The sequence below is a fragment of the Sciurus carolinensis genome, chromosome 10 (genome assembly GCF_902686445.1).
Source record: "Sciurus carolinensis chromosome 10, mSciCar1.2, whole genome shotgun sequence".
Taxonomy (NCBI): Eukaryota; Metazoa; Chordata; class Mammalia; order Rodentia; family Sciuridae; genus Sciurus; species Sciurus carolinensis.
In genome coordinates this window covers 22605263-22622520 of record NC_062222.1, presented here as the reverse complement: position 1 = coordinate 22622520, position 17258 = coordinate 22605263, and the positions used below count along the sequence as shown (strand labels likewise).

Here is a 17258-nt window from a genome sequence, read left to right as displayed (position 1 = left end):
TATATAAGGACTGGAGGTCTTTAAATTGGCAAATAGTGCCTGGTAGCATTCCTAGCATATATTGTATATGTAACACTTAGCTCTTTACTATCTCGAGCTCTTATCTCTTCCCTCATAACCCACTGCCTATTTGGCATGACTCACTTAGATCACTTCAAATAAAATCTACTAAAAAAATCCACTGCCATATTTCCCTTACACTTCATTCTACCAAATTTTTGTCTCTAATCTGGGTCTCCTTGGATTCCAGACCTGTAAAGCCAACTGCTTACTTAGCATTTCCACCTGGATTTCTAACAGACACCTCAAGGTTAACACACTTCTCCCTCACTTCACCTTAGCACCCCCCACCCCAGAGTCTTTCCCATCTTAATAAAATGAGTAGTATCATTATCCGGTGGCCTTGGGTAACTCTTGGTGTTTCACTCCACCCCAATACCCAATCCAGAGGCAAACCATCACCTTTATGCCACCAAAATGCGTGCCAACCCCACCAACTTCTGTCTGTCTCTGCTGCTATCACCACATCCATGTGACACAATTTTCTCCCCCAGACCACCGCCCTAAGCTCAGTGCACTTTCTCTGCATGCAGCCTTCCCCACCCCCTCCTATAAGCCAGGCTCCACACACGAGGCCAGTCATCCTTTAAAAATGTAAATCAGGTGGTGTTATGTCTCTACCTAAAACACTTGCATTACTTTTCATTCTTCTGAGAACATAAATAAAATTCCTCACCCTGTCCTGAAGTATGAGATGGCCCCGCTTTTCTTTAACTTCAGTGCTTCCTCACTCTCTTCCTTACCCAATCCCCACCCCACCCCCACCGAGTCAGAGTGACTTTCCTGGACTTCACATGCCCAATCAGGCCCTGCCTCAGGGTGTGAACCTTCCGAGGAATGCTCTCTCTCTCCAATTCCTGAACTTGGCCTTGCTGGCTTCTTGTCATTCAGATATCTGTGAAAGGCCACATCTTCCCAGGGGTCTTCCCTTGGCAACCTAATCCAAAGTAGCCCCCATGTGGTTCTTTACCTTTTCTGTGTTCTAAGAAGCCTAGGTAGCAGTTATCTCACAAATCCCTCGTTTATGATACTTCTTGTTTATGATACTTCTTGTTTATGATACTTCTTCTTTAATCTGGCTAGGATGTAAGCTTAATGAGAGCAGGGCCCCTGTCTGCCTGGCTTATTATTTTATTCTGGTGCCTAGAAATATGAACCTGGTGCAGAGCTGGTAAGCAAACATATGTCAGTTCATTGAACCACTTTTGTAACCAATTTCATACTACTTGAGAACAGGAATCTCTCACCTGTGAAATTCTAAACTTCTCTTTCATTTTTGTTCAATATTTTAGCATTTTAAAAACTTGCCTTACGCCTGTGTGTTAAACCCTCCACGAACCACCCTTCCCACACCCTCTGGCTTCATCTTACTCATGCAAGGTATTACCATTGCATTCCTAACAAAAATTCCCAATAAATAATATTATTATAGGACAAAAATTATAATACAAAATACTACATTTGGAAAGATACTGGAGTTGGCATTTTCTGTGATTATTCAAGTGTTGTTATAATTACAATTACCACATCTTTAAAATATCCTTTTCCTAGTTAATTTACCTTTTACTATAAAATCATGGAAGATGGGCCATCCATTCTACTCTCTGGATATGATCTTTTGATGGAATGTTAATTAAAAATATATAATTAATATAAACTGGTGAAATGAGAATGTTTTAGGGATGATAACCAGGTGTAGACCTTTTATGAGATTTCTCATTCCTTAATAAGATTAGAGGATAATCACATTGTTAAAAGAATGGGAGTTCCAACACTAAAATGATAGGAAAATTGGGTAGGAAATGATTTATCCTTAGCACTGATAAAATGCTCATTTATTTTGAGCTTGTTCATTGGAAAGAGTGACATTTTAGACACAAAGAAGGAACTGGTAAGAATCAGAATAATACATGAAAATTCTATGCTATAATGTAATAATTCAAGCTTTGTTTCAAAGTCTGTGATGTCATTGAGTGTTGAAACTATCCACTAAAAGCTTATCTAAGACATTTTCAACCTTAAATGAAGTTATCCTCTTCCCATAAGATGTATCTATGAAGTACATAAGTTCACTGCATATTCTCAAACTCATCTTTAAGATTTCCAGGACTAATTTCTGGAATCTTCCAAGTTTAATAATAGAGATTACTTGATAACAGAAATGAACTATGGAAGGTCGTACAGAACTTTTGGAGAAGAGATTAAGTCTAGATAATAAACTCCTGAAAAATTAAAAACCTAGAAATACAATACTTATTAGTGAAATCACATTCTAAAATGGTATGTATAGAATTACTTGCATCTGAGAAGAATTAATGTTGTGTTCCATTCAGCAGTGTCTTGGAATAGAGAAATGCACACTGATACCAGTTTCATGGCAGTGTATGTATGTCTGAAGATGGAATATTAGGCACAATCTGAGAGAAGAACAATTAAAATCCTTCAGTTTTTGAGGAAACTAACCCTTGCTATCTATGATCTAATCCAAGTGTTAGGCATATCACTGCCTCTGCTAATGGCAGCTCACCAGCTTGGCTGTACACTCTCCCATTCACTGCGAAATTGCCACGCCTGGCATGAAGTTTAGCGCAGCGTGGGTGCCTGATGAATGAACAGATGAATGGGTGGATTAATTTTAAAGTGATAACATGTAAAAGTAATTCTGGAAATGTAAATATATGTCCACTTACTTACAGTCCCTAATTTTCCTAATTAAAACTCTCACTTGAAGCAACAAGCAGCCTAAAGCTTAGAAGTATAATTAGAAAAAGTAGATACTTAAATTTCTCTGTAAACACAAGCAGTGTTTAGTCTAATCATTTATTTTTGTATATTTTATCCTAAATCTTTAATGTCTGCCAGGACCATCTATAATTTTATTTTTATCATTTTTAATATTTGTATTATTTTTCTCAATTATAGTTTTAATTGGCATATGAATATCTTGATATGGTTTTATTTTTTCCTGATTAATCTTATGTTATATAAATTCTGTTTTATAATTTTTAATAAGAGAAAAAGTTGTCTACCTCAACAAATAAAAACTATTCCTGCTGTAATATGGAGGGATTCGGTTTAAATGAACAGACTTACTTAGGAGGAATCCTTTGAATAGACAGTTCACCTGAACTGTCCTTATGGGCATATGACATGCAGTGTCTGTATGCTTATGTGTGCAACACAGCAGATACACAGTCCTGATCCTCCTCCTTCTCACCTTGCTAGCAACTTCTTTTTTCAATCAGTCTGACAACTTTCTGCATATTGTCATTATACAGAGGTTCATGGAGGTTGGCATATTCTACCTGTACTGTTTCTTTGGTATACACCTAATTCTATGGAGTTTTTAATGCCCATTTTCTTCTTGAAATGGTGTGAGAAAATAACTTAGAAACTCACAGCAAAACATTCTCTCTTGTAAGAGTTTTTTTTCAAAAGAGTGTGTATTTTTTTAAGCTTATTTTTATTATTATTTTAGACATTATTATCATCATCATCCTTTAATTTTATCATACTTACAGGGAAACATTCTCTCTCGTAAGAATTTCTTTTCAAAAGTATTTATGTTTTTTAAAACTTATTTTTATTATTATCTTAAACATTATTATTATCATCATCATCATTTAATTCAACCATACTTAGGGGAACAATGTAGTAATTTGATGCATATGTATACAACATATAAAGTTCAAATTAGGGTAGTTAGCCTTTCCATCTCTTTAAGCATTTTTTAAAATTTTGAGTAATCCATAACACTTGTGTGTATTTATGAGGTAGGATGTGATATTTCAATACACATATATAATGTATACTGATCAAATCAGAGCTAATTAATGTTTCCATCTTCTTTTTTCCTTATCTAGGAGATTTTGTGCACTTAGTTACTAAGAATATGTGTAATTGGTCGTTGTGAACTGAAGTTCCCCACTGTGCTATAAAAGGCTAGAGCTTATTATTTCTAACTTAGTATCACAAATGCTTTTGTTTATGTGCCTGTTCCTGGAGGGGCAAGGGGAAAAGGGGAGCAAAGGGGACAGGACAGGGAATCCGAAAGAGTTATAGGTCAATGAAGAAAGGAAATTCTGTTTAGAATTCTCACAATTACAGCTCCTTTAAGGAAGAGCTGTAATGAGGGTTTTTAGGTAATTTGGGAGTCACAGAAGATGGTTTCTTCTCTGTGGCTCAATTTCATCATCTGTAAAGTAAGAATTACACTTTCTTCTTAGGACACCTTGTAAGGTCAATGACATAATATATATGAAGTATTTATCACTGGTCCTGAGGCTTCATAAGAGCTAGACAAATACTATTTATTTGTGGACAGTGACTTTTAGGAGAGGTGGGAATGAAAAAAAAAAGTTTAAATTTTTTTCAACTTGGGTTTAGATGACCCTTTTATTTGTGCTGTCAAGGTCTTATTTTTTAGAAATCTAAGACAACATCTTCAATGAAGAATGGCTAGTGCATATATGGGGAGTAGGGGGTGTTAGTAAGTGAACCAGCGGATAAACACAGCCATTTCCACTGGTCTGAAATGCCCAGATTTTAGTCATAGCTCTTGCTGTGACTTAAAACAAAAGATAGTAAAAATATTTCATTAGGTAAATCAGGGCTACGAGTAATAACATTCTATCCAAATCAATATGAATTGGCTCAATCCTTCCCAGACTTCTTGGCACAACTATATGAAACCATCAACATTTGCCCACATTTTATCCAAAAGAACTTAAGTTTCCTGTAGCTCAATGCAAAAACACACAGTCTTTCTTACCAGATTAATTTCAAGATATTGAGTGGCAAATAATCACTACTCTTGGACAAAAGTTGTTCTAATGGAGAGCCTGTTTACCATCCCTTGTTCTTCATGAATCGCCATAATTGTGGAAAGATAATTGTGGGGCATGCCAAGAAGGGGTGAGGAAATATATGAAATGGCGAAATAAAAATCAAGAAAAAATTCTCTGTCTTATCTTTGCAGGGACATTACAAAAAAGCTTCTGAGTACTTTCAGCAAGCTTTTGACACAACAATAGAACTAATGAACTTGTCTCTGCTGGATGAAACCAAAGTTCATTATGGGATAGCAAAAGCCCATAGGATGATGCTGACAATGAATAATTATATAGAAACTGCAGATCTCACCAGCCTCAACCACCTGCTGTCCTGGAAGGAGCGGAGAAGTGACATTGATCTTGATCAGGTTGTTGGTAAGTCTCTGGTTTTAGGAAATAGTTTAGTTTTTGTACCATTCTTAATGGCTAAGTCATTTTTGTTGCAAAGGTTCATAAAGTCATTGATTTTAATTTGATTGGTAATTTCACTTCTATTGATTCCTTACTATGTGAAACTTGGGTTACTTTTGCACCATATTGTACCTCTGACATTTAAGAGAAGCATAAAATAGTTGTAATAATTTGTTTTAGTGGACAAATCATCAATCTCAAGCTGATTTTTTCCAGTTGTCTTAAGTCGGTCACAATATGTACTAATCAGCTGTAAGTAACGTGAAATAAGTTTATGTATTTTTATAATGCTTAGTGTCATACTATACGTGGACTTCCTGTAAATAACCCTATTCCTCTGTATCAATTTGAGCTTAAATATTAATTGGCAAAATATCTGATAGTACTTTCTCTTAATACTACTTTTTTCCAACATATTTTTCTTGTGACAAATTGGAGTTAAAATAGTCTATTGAAAACAACTAGACAAGATGTAAGGGTCAGCTTTGTGTGTCCACTTAACCAGACTCTGATTTCCGGTTAAGAACATTAGAATAGAATATCTAAAAACAAAGGTCAGAACTGCCTGTGACACACCTTTGAGTTACACAGTTATTTGTTTGCAAGCCAAACTTTTTAATGTAAAAATATTTGAAATATTTTGGGATAACTCAAGTGGAATCACGAGGCAAAAGTCCGTGAAGTCTGAGGAAGTCATTTAGATGGAACAATGATCTGTTCTGGTGTTTATTTCTTCCATAGGATATAATAGTAAATTAGGCACACGAAAAAATCACCTCCCAGGTCACTAGAATCCTTTTTGTGTGTGTGTGGTAGTGCTGAAGATTAAACCCAGGGCTTTGTGCATACAAGGCAAGCACTCTACCAACTGAGCTAAATCCCCAGCCCACTTAGAATACCTCTTATCACTCTCAGTTCCTAGTTATAGAACAAGAAAAGGTCTTGTTAGGAATACATTCACAGTAAAAGGGAATTAAGATGAAACTTTCAGAAGCAGACAGCTTGGTGCATTTCAGTGTGCTCAGGTGCCCCCAAAATGTTTATGGTCAATTATTAATTGACCACTTTTAGATAGCATTTCGCTTACATCAGGATGCTGTCTTATTGTCATGTATTTGGAAGTTCCTTCTGTAGTTTTCTACCCAGGCTCTGACATATTCTACCAGATATTCTGCAGGAGATAAAGCAGAGGAAGTGTGATCCATGTTAGATGACCAGTGCTGATAAAGTTTCAGTAGAGATTAGGTTGAGCTTGCGCACGTTTTCAAGTTTATCTTAGGTAAACGCTCTCCATCACAATGATAATTATGAAAAAAAAAAAAAAAAAAAAAAAAAAAACTCCAGAAAACACCATCTTCTGATCAGATCCATGTTTATTTGTTGTGATCCTGGTTTCAGATTTTTAGAAGTCTCTCTCTCTCTCTCTGCTTTCCTTCACTGTAAAAAGCTATTCATCTTTATGTTTTATATTTTGTCTCTCTCTTTTTGGTAAGATCATATTCTGTTACAAAAGAACTTAGAAGCAGAGTGAAAAATGCATCTCGAAATATTTGGCCATTAAGAACTCAGTTTTCTGCATGGCAAAGAAGGGTAGATGCGTTCTTCAGAGTGCTATCAAGACATACCACCTTATTCATTTCATGCAGATTAGAAATCTATGCATGGATGAGCTTCGTCACTGTAAAAGTGAAAAATAATCATCTTTCAGATTTAAGTGCAAATGAGAAGTCACTGGTCATATTACTGGCATGCTCCGGGGTTTAGGGTTAATCTTTCTATTTGGAAATAAAACCTGCAGGACATTATAGAACATGTAAATATTTGTTTACATAAATATTTTTGGTTCAAAATATACCTGAATCTGCTTTAAAATGCTTCAAAAACATGAAGCCACAACTCTGTGTTTGTTGCTTAAAACTCTTTGTTGGCTTCCCCACCCCCACTCCCCCACACCCACACACAACGTCTTAATACTGCATTACTGCTAGCTCCAGTCTCCCCCAGGGAAATGCAGCTCATCCCGCCAGGTCCTTAGATGCTGAGCCCTTCCCTGATCCCCTCCTGTTTGAATGTGGTCTCTTCTTTCTGTCCCCAAATCAAATGTCATTCATTTTTACCAGGCACATTTGGTTTGTCATAATCTGTATCCAACATGGCGATTTCTGCAGTTGCTTCAGCTGCCTGAAGAGTGTGAGTCTCTCAAATCCAGGTTCTGATTCTTGGTCTTCCCTACAAAAGAAGGCACCAACGTTTAACATCTACCAGGTCCCAAGTAAATATTTATTGAATTAAATCGAATTCAAAAAGAGTATGTATGCCCGATCATAGACTAGTTTGCACTAACCACTTTTGTAAAACAAAATCCTTGGGTTTCCTTGGAAAGCGTATGATCCCACAAGGTATCTGGATTACCATCCAATTATCACATGAATGAAGGACCACGCTACCAAACAGGATGTTGACAAATTGACAAAATACAAAAATATTATTTGAAAAGCTGAGTCGCTTTTAAGTTTTCAACTTTTGCCTTTCTTCTATGAAGAGGAATCTTTAATCTTGCTATTGAGGGGTCCCATGTATTCCAAAAAAAAAAAAGCAGATCAAAGATCTGAAAGATACATTATAAAGCTATGCCGTTATCGTCACCTCTGAGACTTCCATCCTGCAAACAAATCATTAGCTCAGAGCAGGCAATATTCTTTTAAGCAGAGGAACATGACCCCCTAAGGGAATAGAGCAGTGAGCACGCTCAGGTCCCTAGATGAAATACAACAGTGACTCACCAGCAAACCGCTCTCATCTCTGTGCCTTTCAGAGGGAATGTGGCAAATACAGGAACCTTCCTACTATTCTAATACTTAGTATAGTTGAGATGATTCATCTCCCTCCTTCCCTTTCCAATATTAAAACAAGAATAGAGTCTCCTTCCAAAATGGGGGATTTAGAAAATAAATTCAATATATTGTACTTCAACAAAAGTATTCCAACCTGAAGCGACTGAATGTGATTGGCTCTGGAAGCCTTAAGGGCCCATGAATATCTGCTGAGTTCTCCAGAACAGACTTCTACCTACCTTACTGGAGCTATTATCTTTACAATCAAGGAGATTTTTTTTTTTTTTTGGTATGAAAGGTTAATTTGTTTTGCCTTTTGCTTTTTGGAGATTGTGGACCTAGATGGGAAACAGCCACCCTTTCCTTTTCAACTTAATAGCAATGTTAATTTAGATATGTAATTATAGCCGTTTAAGTGCCAGCATTGTTAACCACATCATTGATGAAAATTATATCAGTAACATGGCTTTTTAATTCACTTCCTTATTGTAGTCAAGTATAAATTATATCTGAGAAATAAAATGTATGTCCTAAGTATAGAAATAGTTGAGAATGCTGGCGAGGTTGGTACTTAAAGACACTTACTAGTTTCTATGAAATGGAATGTAAAGGTTACTTGAGTGGCAAAAAATATCACCCCAGTTTTATGAATTATTTAATATTCCTACAAGAAAACAATCAAACCCTGACCGTCTCACAGCCCGTGGCTTATGTTGGCTTCATGTCACACCCTGGGTTTAATGTCAGTCATTTTCTTACCCTTTCTTTGCTTGCCTTTTTCCTTCTTGAATCAACCTTTCTGGTGAAGTTAACCAAATTATACTATGTGCATTTATATCACAATGCGTTCCAATTTTATATGTAACTGTAATGTACCAATTAAAATAAATAAATAGAAAGAAGACCAATACAGTTGAGGAAGGGGGTCATGGGAGCAAAAGAGGAGGAACGGGGGATTGAAATGGAGCAAACTATGTCGTACGCATGTGTGGATAGGTCAAAATGAATCCCACTATTTTGTACAACTATAATGCAGGAATAAAAGTTTTTTGTTTTTTTTTTTTTAAAGAAAAAACAAACAAGGAAAAGCTACACTCATGATGGGACCTCATTCTCTACTGTGATCATTTCTTTCTGTATGTATGTTAAATAACCCTACTGAATGAGGAGAAAGTTATGGAATTAGCTGAAAAGTCAGCAGATCTCTGTCTCTAATAATATATTCAACCATGTGACACAGAAAACAGAGATTCTGGTGAAGATTTTGACTAAATCACCTTCTGATAACTTGGTGTCACTGAGTGGGGCTATTGCATAAGAGCCCAGTGATTTGGGTTCTAATGCTACATTGAGCACTTACTAGCTTTGGGGCCGAGAAAGATTTCAATTCAAGTTCCTTCAGCTTATAATGTTATGTTCCAAATAGATCATTGATAATATTCCTCTGGAATTGTCTATTGTTCTTGAGTAAAAGCATCTTTCTGAAAGAATATGGTATTTTGTAGTCCCTAAGAGATGTTCATAAGTGTTTTAATTATCATTTCCCCCTCCCCACAAACATAAGTTTCTGTGGGCTTCCACAAAAGGGAATTTATCATTACTGTTATATAATAAACAACTATATAAATGCCAAGTACAAGTATTTTATTCTTTTTCTGTAGGGGAGGGCTGTAACCAGGAATTAAACCCAAGGGTGCTTAACCACTAAGCCATATCCCCAGCCCTTTTTTAAAATTTTATTTAGCAACAGGGTCTCACTGAGTTGCTTAGGGCTTCCCTAAATTGCTGAGACTGGCTTTGAACTTGCAATCCTCCTGCCTCAGCCTCCCAAGCTACTGGGATTACAAGCATGCGACATCATGCCCAACTAAGTATTTGATTCTTGTAATAGAATTTATAGTAATTTCTAGCTATCTAATATCATGTGCAATTTTCTTTTCCCCAGTTGGCACCAATGAGGTTGCTAAGCCTAGGGAACTATTTCATCTGAAGACATTCGACTCGCCCTTCTGATTTCGGCCCTCTTGCTTCTCAGCATTTCCTCCAGCCCTGCCCTTCCCCCACTGTTTCTAGGGCCCCCAATTCCTGAATATGTCCACCTCTCTTCTTATCATTATTCCTTCTCCATTCACTCCAGTTTGCAGCTGTCTCTGCCCTCCACAATCTGCCACCACTTCTACATCTTCTTTCCATCTTCTGAAAATAAGTAACAGACTTCTTGAGCTTTTCTGAGTTTTATAGAATCATGCAGCAATCAAGTTATATGGTACCAAAGAAATCCATGCTCCATACTTTTTAATGCCTCTGTCATGCAATAATATTCTGAAAGACAAAGCATATTTAAAATTCTAGCACAATTCTAAAATTCTAAAATTCTAGAGTCTACATACATATCTTCCCATTTCTTTTAGATTACAGTACTTCATTGCTAGTTAAAAGTCATATCTAACATGTTTAAAGATTGCATTTTAAAATACAATTTGGATAAAAATAATCATAGTGGAAAGAAACTGGCAAAACTATATTCCTGGCCAGGATGGAGTGATGGGGTCAAGATTTACTACCCCCTTTTAAACAACTGACAGAATAAACAAAGCATAGGAGACAACTCTATAGACCTCAGATGACAGACAGCACAGGACGGTGGCCCCTGAGGAAGGGAAACAAATAAGCCGAGTGTGCGTCTGTCCCAGGTACTGCCTGGGGAAGGTCCCCAGATCTAGCACAAGGAGGAGAGTCAAGGCAGAGTCCAGAAGGCTCCCTGAGTTGAGGGCTGACTTGGCGGCTCATGAAGGCCTCCTGGGCAGAGTTCACAACCAAGAGAAAGGAAGGCTGGAAGTGTCGTTCAGTGCCTGATATGGGCAAGGGCCTGAGTCTGGTTCCCAGCACTGCAGGAAAAGAAAAAAAAAAAAAAAAAACTAAAAGAAAAGAAAGAACAGTACAGAGAGAGCTGGCCCTTGCAGAGTTCTGCAGTCTTCAACTGAGTCCTAATCGTTACATGCATAGGAAGAAACTACAAAGGGAAAGGGAAAGTACCACTCAAAAAGATCAGGTAGACTGACTTATTTCACTTAGCATGATATTCTCCAATTCCATTCTTTTATCTGCAAATGCCATAATACTATTCTTCTTTATGGCTGAATAATATTCCATTGTGTATATATACCACAGTTTCTTTTATCCATTCATCTATTGAAGGGCATCTAGGTTGGTTTAATCTAGCTGTTGTGAATTGAGCTACTATAAACATTGATGTGTTGCTTAAATTTTTGCCTCTTGTCTAAAAGTGAGTAACAATAAAGTAAGATTTGGGCTTTAAAAAAAAAAAAAAAAACATTGATATGATTCTGTTACTGTAGTGTGCTAATTTTAAGTTCTTTGGGTATAAACCGAGCTAAGTGAAATAAGCCAAACCCAAAAAACCAATGTTTTCCCTGATAAGTGGATGATGATATATAATAGGGTGAGAGGTGGGGGTGAGAGAAAAATGGAGGAACTTTAGATTACATAGAAGGAAATGAGTGGGAGGTAGGTATGAAAAAGGGTGGAATGAGATAGATATCATTACCCTATGTACATGTGTGATTACACAAATGGTGTGAATCTACATTGTGCACAACCATAGAAATGAAATGATGTACCCCATTTGTGTACAATGAATCAAAATGCAGTCTGTAAAAATAAAAAATAAAAAATAAAGATCAGGTAGAACAATCCTTGATGCACAAACACAGCTTGGGAATACTTTGTGTCTCCACCAGTCAGGAAAACCTCACAAAACATGGGCCATTGGAAGGAGGACTCATTAAGGTATTGCTTTAGTGATGGGGAAAAATTAGCTCTAAATGAAAGATTGCTTTGGTCCCACCTAACAGAGCTGGAAGACAAGAATCAAAGGGATCAAACTGTTTTCAATTAACTGTTATGGGGCGCAACTTAAGAACAGACCGATCACCACTGAGAAGTCCAAATTTGAGAGTCTTTATTAAGCCAGCTGACTGTCTCACACAATGCCCCAAAAAATGACTGTTGGGAAAACAGCCCCGACCACAGGGTTGTAGGGGTTCTTATACCAAAAATCACATCAATCATAAGTATCTGTTGCTGTGATTCGAAATTACACATTAACATCATGAGATCATCGACAGAGGGGGAAGTGGGTCAAAATGACCCTTACCTAGGTATAAACTAAAGAATGGCTACTAACATCCACACAATCACTGTTCACATGGTACATTGTTTAGGAGCAATAGGAATCAAAAGAGAGCAATTCTTTACTACATTGGAGTTGCCATTGTATATTATTAAACATGTCACACCAAATAACTGATGATGGGCACAGAGGCAGGGTGTTCCCATGGGAGAAGTTTATTTCCTACATAACGTGGAGTCTCAGAGCAAAATGGAGTCTGTTTAGTCATTTCCCTTAGAGTCTGGCCTAGAACATTCTCATGGAGCCAGAGCTGTCAGCCCATCACATAACTTCACTGGGAAGAACAAAACTCAAGAATATTTATAGGAGTAAAAAATATCTAGTAACCCAACAAGGTAAAATGTCCAGTATCAGACTTGCAATCAAAATGATCTAGACATGCCAAGAAGCAGGAAAACGGGACTCATAATGAGGAGAAGATAAATGAATAGAAGCGGACCCCAAGAAGACCCAAATGATAGATTTAGGAGACCAAAACATAAAACGGTTATCAAAACCATAGTTTCATGTGCCAGGTGGGGCGCCTCCTCAGTTCAGTTTGGGGACAGAATCTCTTCGGTGCTCCCACTTTGGGCGCGCCCTCTTCTAGCAGATGTATTCTCATGGCCTAGCAGTCGGGTCCCTTTAAAGGGCTGTGTTTAGTTACCATATCGTTGTTGTTTTTCTCGGATTGAAGAGATTTCCGCTGGCTTAGGGTGGGTGATGTGTTTTTCCTGAGATAACTTTCAGCCCCAAATCATCACAGACTTTGGTACATGTAAGCCTTCTAGAATAGGTTTTGTGGGTTTTGATGACTTTCTTGCTGTTGCTATGAGAAATTGTTTTAGTCTTTGAATCCAGAACTAGAATCGTCTACTTCTACAAGGAGACTAAGAAAAGTAAATTTAGAAAAAGCAGAGGGTTTCCTAAAACTCTAAAAACAAATAAGTACATTAAATAAAACTAATACTCCTAACTATGTATCAAGTTGGTGATGTAATCTGCAGAAAGAAAAAATTCCAGGTGATTTAATATGGAGAAATTTGGATATCTCCAGTGGGCTGTATCCTAAATAGCCTCCCTGCTACAAAATATTTGAGTGGTTTCAGTGACTACCACTGTTGGTTTGATATCCATGTTATTATTGAGACTCTGGTGTGTGTGATGTAGGGTGTATCAAACACAATTATATGATAAGCCTTTTAGTGTCAGCGTCCTTACAAAGTGGGATTCTCTGCATTGGACAAGCTACCTCATTTGTAAAATTGGGGTGAGGGGACGTGATCAGACTGTGTGAATTCTGAATTTCTTTCCAGTTCTTTAAACCTTCGATTTTTGGTTTTCTGAGAAAATACTTATCTTTTCAATTTCATTTTAGTCTAAGTGTAAGAAAATGTTGAAATGAGAATTATTGTGAGGTCCCAATATGGTTTGCAGTAAGTCCCACATAAATAAATCCTTTGCACTGTTTTTGCAGTATGACCGCAGGTGTATCAACACAGTGTTTGGGGTGGGGGTGAGATAAAGGTAGACAGAAAGATCATTGCACAATCTCCCCCACAATTTCTGCAAAGTTCCTTACTTACAGTCTATGATAACACTGTTTCCTGTCATTTTTGGACCACAAAATGAAGCACAAATTTGAGGGAAACCCAAGCTAGATGAAGCTGTTTGTTGTGTAAAGATGTAGTTCCCGGATGAGCAGTCTTCTTTGACCATAGTCCTGTGTTTCGTGATGTGAGGAATTTGGGCTTTGGAATTAGACAGTCTCTTTGTTTGAATCCCAACTCAACCACCTCACAGCTGATGGACCTGGGAACCTACCTCTATTACCTGTCCCCAAGAGACAGATGACAAATGGAGGCAGCTTACATTTGGTGTAAAAGCTTACGGGGTTTTGCATATGATCTGGTTTTGAAATCAGCCTCCATTGCTTAATTACCAACAAAACATTAGGAGAGTTATTAGCCTCAAAAAAATAAATAAATAAAAAGAGGAAGATGACAGTTCCCTCCTCAGCACGTGGCCTTGACTGTCCAAGGACATAGTGCGTCTTTGTAGAAGACCCTTTGGCTGCCTACCTGGAGGCTATTGCCCATCGTCCTGTCAGCAGAAGCCTGATGGTTCTCACCCCTGGAGCTGCCGTGTCCCAGGGGAGGTGGCCTTTCTCCATGGCAGTGGTTGGATAAGTCCTATATAAGCCAGCCACTGCGATCTCAGTAGACATGCCATGTGACAGCTTTCGGGGAGGATGTGTGACACATAATTCTAATTAATGACATAAAAGAAGAAAATCTGAGGAATTCCTGGGAAGGTGTTCTTCATTCCTGAAATAGGGCACAAAGCAAGGAGAGTCCTTCCTCCTGACTTTAAATGTTGACTGACGTGTGACGGTGGGCTGCCTGGATTTGCTCTAAGCAACTTGCAGCTGAGCTGTGGAGATGCTGAGGATGCAAGAAAACAGAGACGGGACCTAGAGCTTCATGACTCACCCAGATGCTAAAGTAACCAACCCCGAATTACCACCATTTTTCATGGGGGATAAATTTTCCTATTTTATTCTTTTTAATTGACAAAAAAATTATACATACTTGTATACAATTGATGTTTTACATATATATGGGGGAATGACTAATTTACATATCAATTTCCTCACAAACTTATTTTTGAGGTGAGAATACTTAAACTTTACTGCCAAAAATTTTCTACATATCATTATTGAATAAAGTCACTTGGTTGTGCCATCGATCTCTTAATTTATTCTTCCTAACTAAAATTTTGAGTCCTTTGACCAACATCTCTCCAACCCCCCAAGTTTTCTATTCCCAAAGCTACTTTTAGCTGGGATTTTCTTATTTGCAGCTAATGCCACTCTAAAAATGAAATGCCAAGCAACTATGGCTATTATTGTAGCCCCAGCAGTAAGCTAAGTGCCTGGCCCCTAATAGTGCACATGGAAGATTCGAACTGTGGAATTGTTTGTTGGATAAGCTATTTTATATAGCAGAATTGATTAAATGTCTTTAAAGAATAGCCAATACCTCAAAATCTGACATTCTCCCTGAATTGCAAACATACCTCATGTTCTCCCTTACCCTCTTCCCAACTCAATTCCTTTCCTAATAAAAGCACCCATTTCTTCAAAGCATCAAAGTCATAGAAACATTGCTAAAAAAAAAAAAAATCTGATTCAACTGGCTGATATCATACTGAAAGTCCTTTACTATTCAGAGCAATCAGGATCTTTTTTTTGAGTTGGAAGATTGCCTATGACCAGAACTGAGGACAGTTATAACTTGTAAGTAGTTGAAATTATTCAGGCAGCATGGGGCAAGATAATTATGGGTTGTGAGGCCAACACAGATTTCTATTATAAAATTTGGGAGGAAGCCTTTAAATTCAACTTTTCTAAACTATTTCTGAAAGTTTTCTTTTCTTCAGTATGAATCTATGCCTTAAAAAAAAAAAAAGATTGTTAGAAATTTTAAATGATAAGTCTTCCTCTGAGGAATCTGATAAAAACTAGGGTCTCTCTCCAGAAAAAATATATGATTACTGCTTATAACTTCAGAGGGTTCCATAACCATTACTCAGGCAGAAGGTAGAAGTTCCAAGTGCCTACAGGAGTCTGATTCTTTACTTTTCTGGGCATATGGAAGTCTGTGCTTCTCAGCCTCCTCCCCCAATCCCCCCATAGACACTGCACAGAGCAATGACTAGTCTTGGCCAATCCAATGGGCTATAGGCAAAAGTCATGTTTGGACCAAAACATAGGTGAGCTCACCTGAGACCCTGTGGCTGATTCTTTCCCTGCTGCAGAGGAAGGAAGACTTACTAAAAACAACGGAGCTACAAGAATGAAGTGGCCTGGGTTGCCATACCTCCACATGGAGAGCGTTTGTCCTGGAAAATCATTCCTCTCTGCAGCCCAAGATGCATAAACACAGAATCCTCCCTTTTTTGTGGCAAACCACTGAGATCGACAGAGTAGTTGTTACCACGGCTTCATTTTGCCTGAACTCCCTCCCAAAGCTCCCGATCCTTCAAGATGGTTCCCAGGGCAGCAGCAGTGGGAACTTCAGAGGGAGAACTGGACAGCAGTAACAATCTAGGCAGGACGTATCTATAGGTGGTGGGTCTGCCTATATATTTTTGAAGGGTCATTGGAGTTTGGGGCATGCACTTCTAGTGACAGACAGCAAGCTTCATGGTACAAAAAATATAAGCATTAAAATATATTCTCTGTGAACTCCATGCTAGTGTCCAAATGAAGCGTAAGGATATGAATCTTGTCTGCTAAACTTACTTTAATCATAATAGATTATTTCTCTATGTCCAAAAAAGGACATAGAGAAACTCAATAGCCTCAACAATTGATAAGAACATAATGACAAAGGGAAAACATTGATTTGGAAAAGACAAATCAATAGTTAATTATAACCAAATTTTAAAAGAAAAAGGGCAGCAGAATTTGAGCCTGAATTTCAAATCTCCTCATTCAACACAGTTCACCACCTTCATACATTTTCTACAACACAAGTGACAAGAATAAAATATTTCTTCAGAAGCTAATACTCACTTCATTGGAAAATACTAATGTAGCTCTAGATCTCGGGTTGAAAGATCTTTTTCCTTTTTTTTCCTTCTTCTTCTTATTCTTTTTTTTCCCCCCTCTGAGAATCTCTTTCTCTATCTGCTGCCTTGGTTCAATAAAAGAGAATTCTTGATTGCTCAAACAAAAACGATACTTCTTTTAGATTCTGCTCACAGTTCTTGGTAGCCGATGGTGTTACCAGTCTTAACTTTCCAGCCCACACTGAACTCACCACTTGCAAGAAAAACGTAGCTAGGTTGCTCTAATCCAGTTGTGTTTTAATTTTGTCTTTAATTGCTAGCTTGAGAAGCTTCTGAAGAGTTTGTTGGATCATT

The 17258-nt window shown here is 37.6% G+C and overlaps 1 protein-coding gene across 3 annotated transcripts in view; it reads left to right on the top strand.

The window, feature by feature from the left end:
• Window positions 1-17258, top strand: part of Ttc29 (tetratricopeptide repeat domain 29) — a 198925-nt gene that overhangs the window by 111247 nt on the left and 70420 nt on the right. For all 3 annotated transcript variants that reach the window (XM_047566887.1, XM_047566885.1, XM_047566886.1), the window contains one exon: window positions 5039-5267. In XM_047566887.1, coding sequence (XP_047422843.1) covers window positions 5039-5267 — 229 coding nt within the window. The remainder of the gene's footprint in view (window positions 1-5038; window positions 5268-17258) is intronic.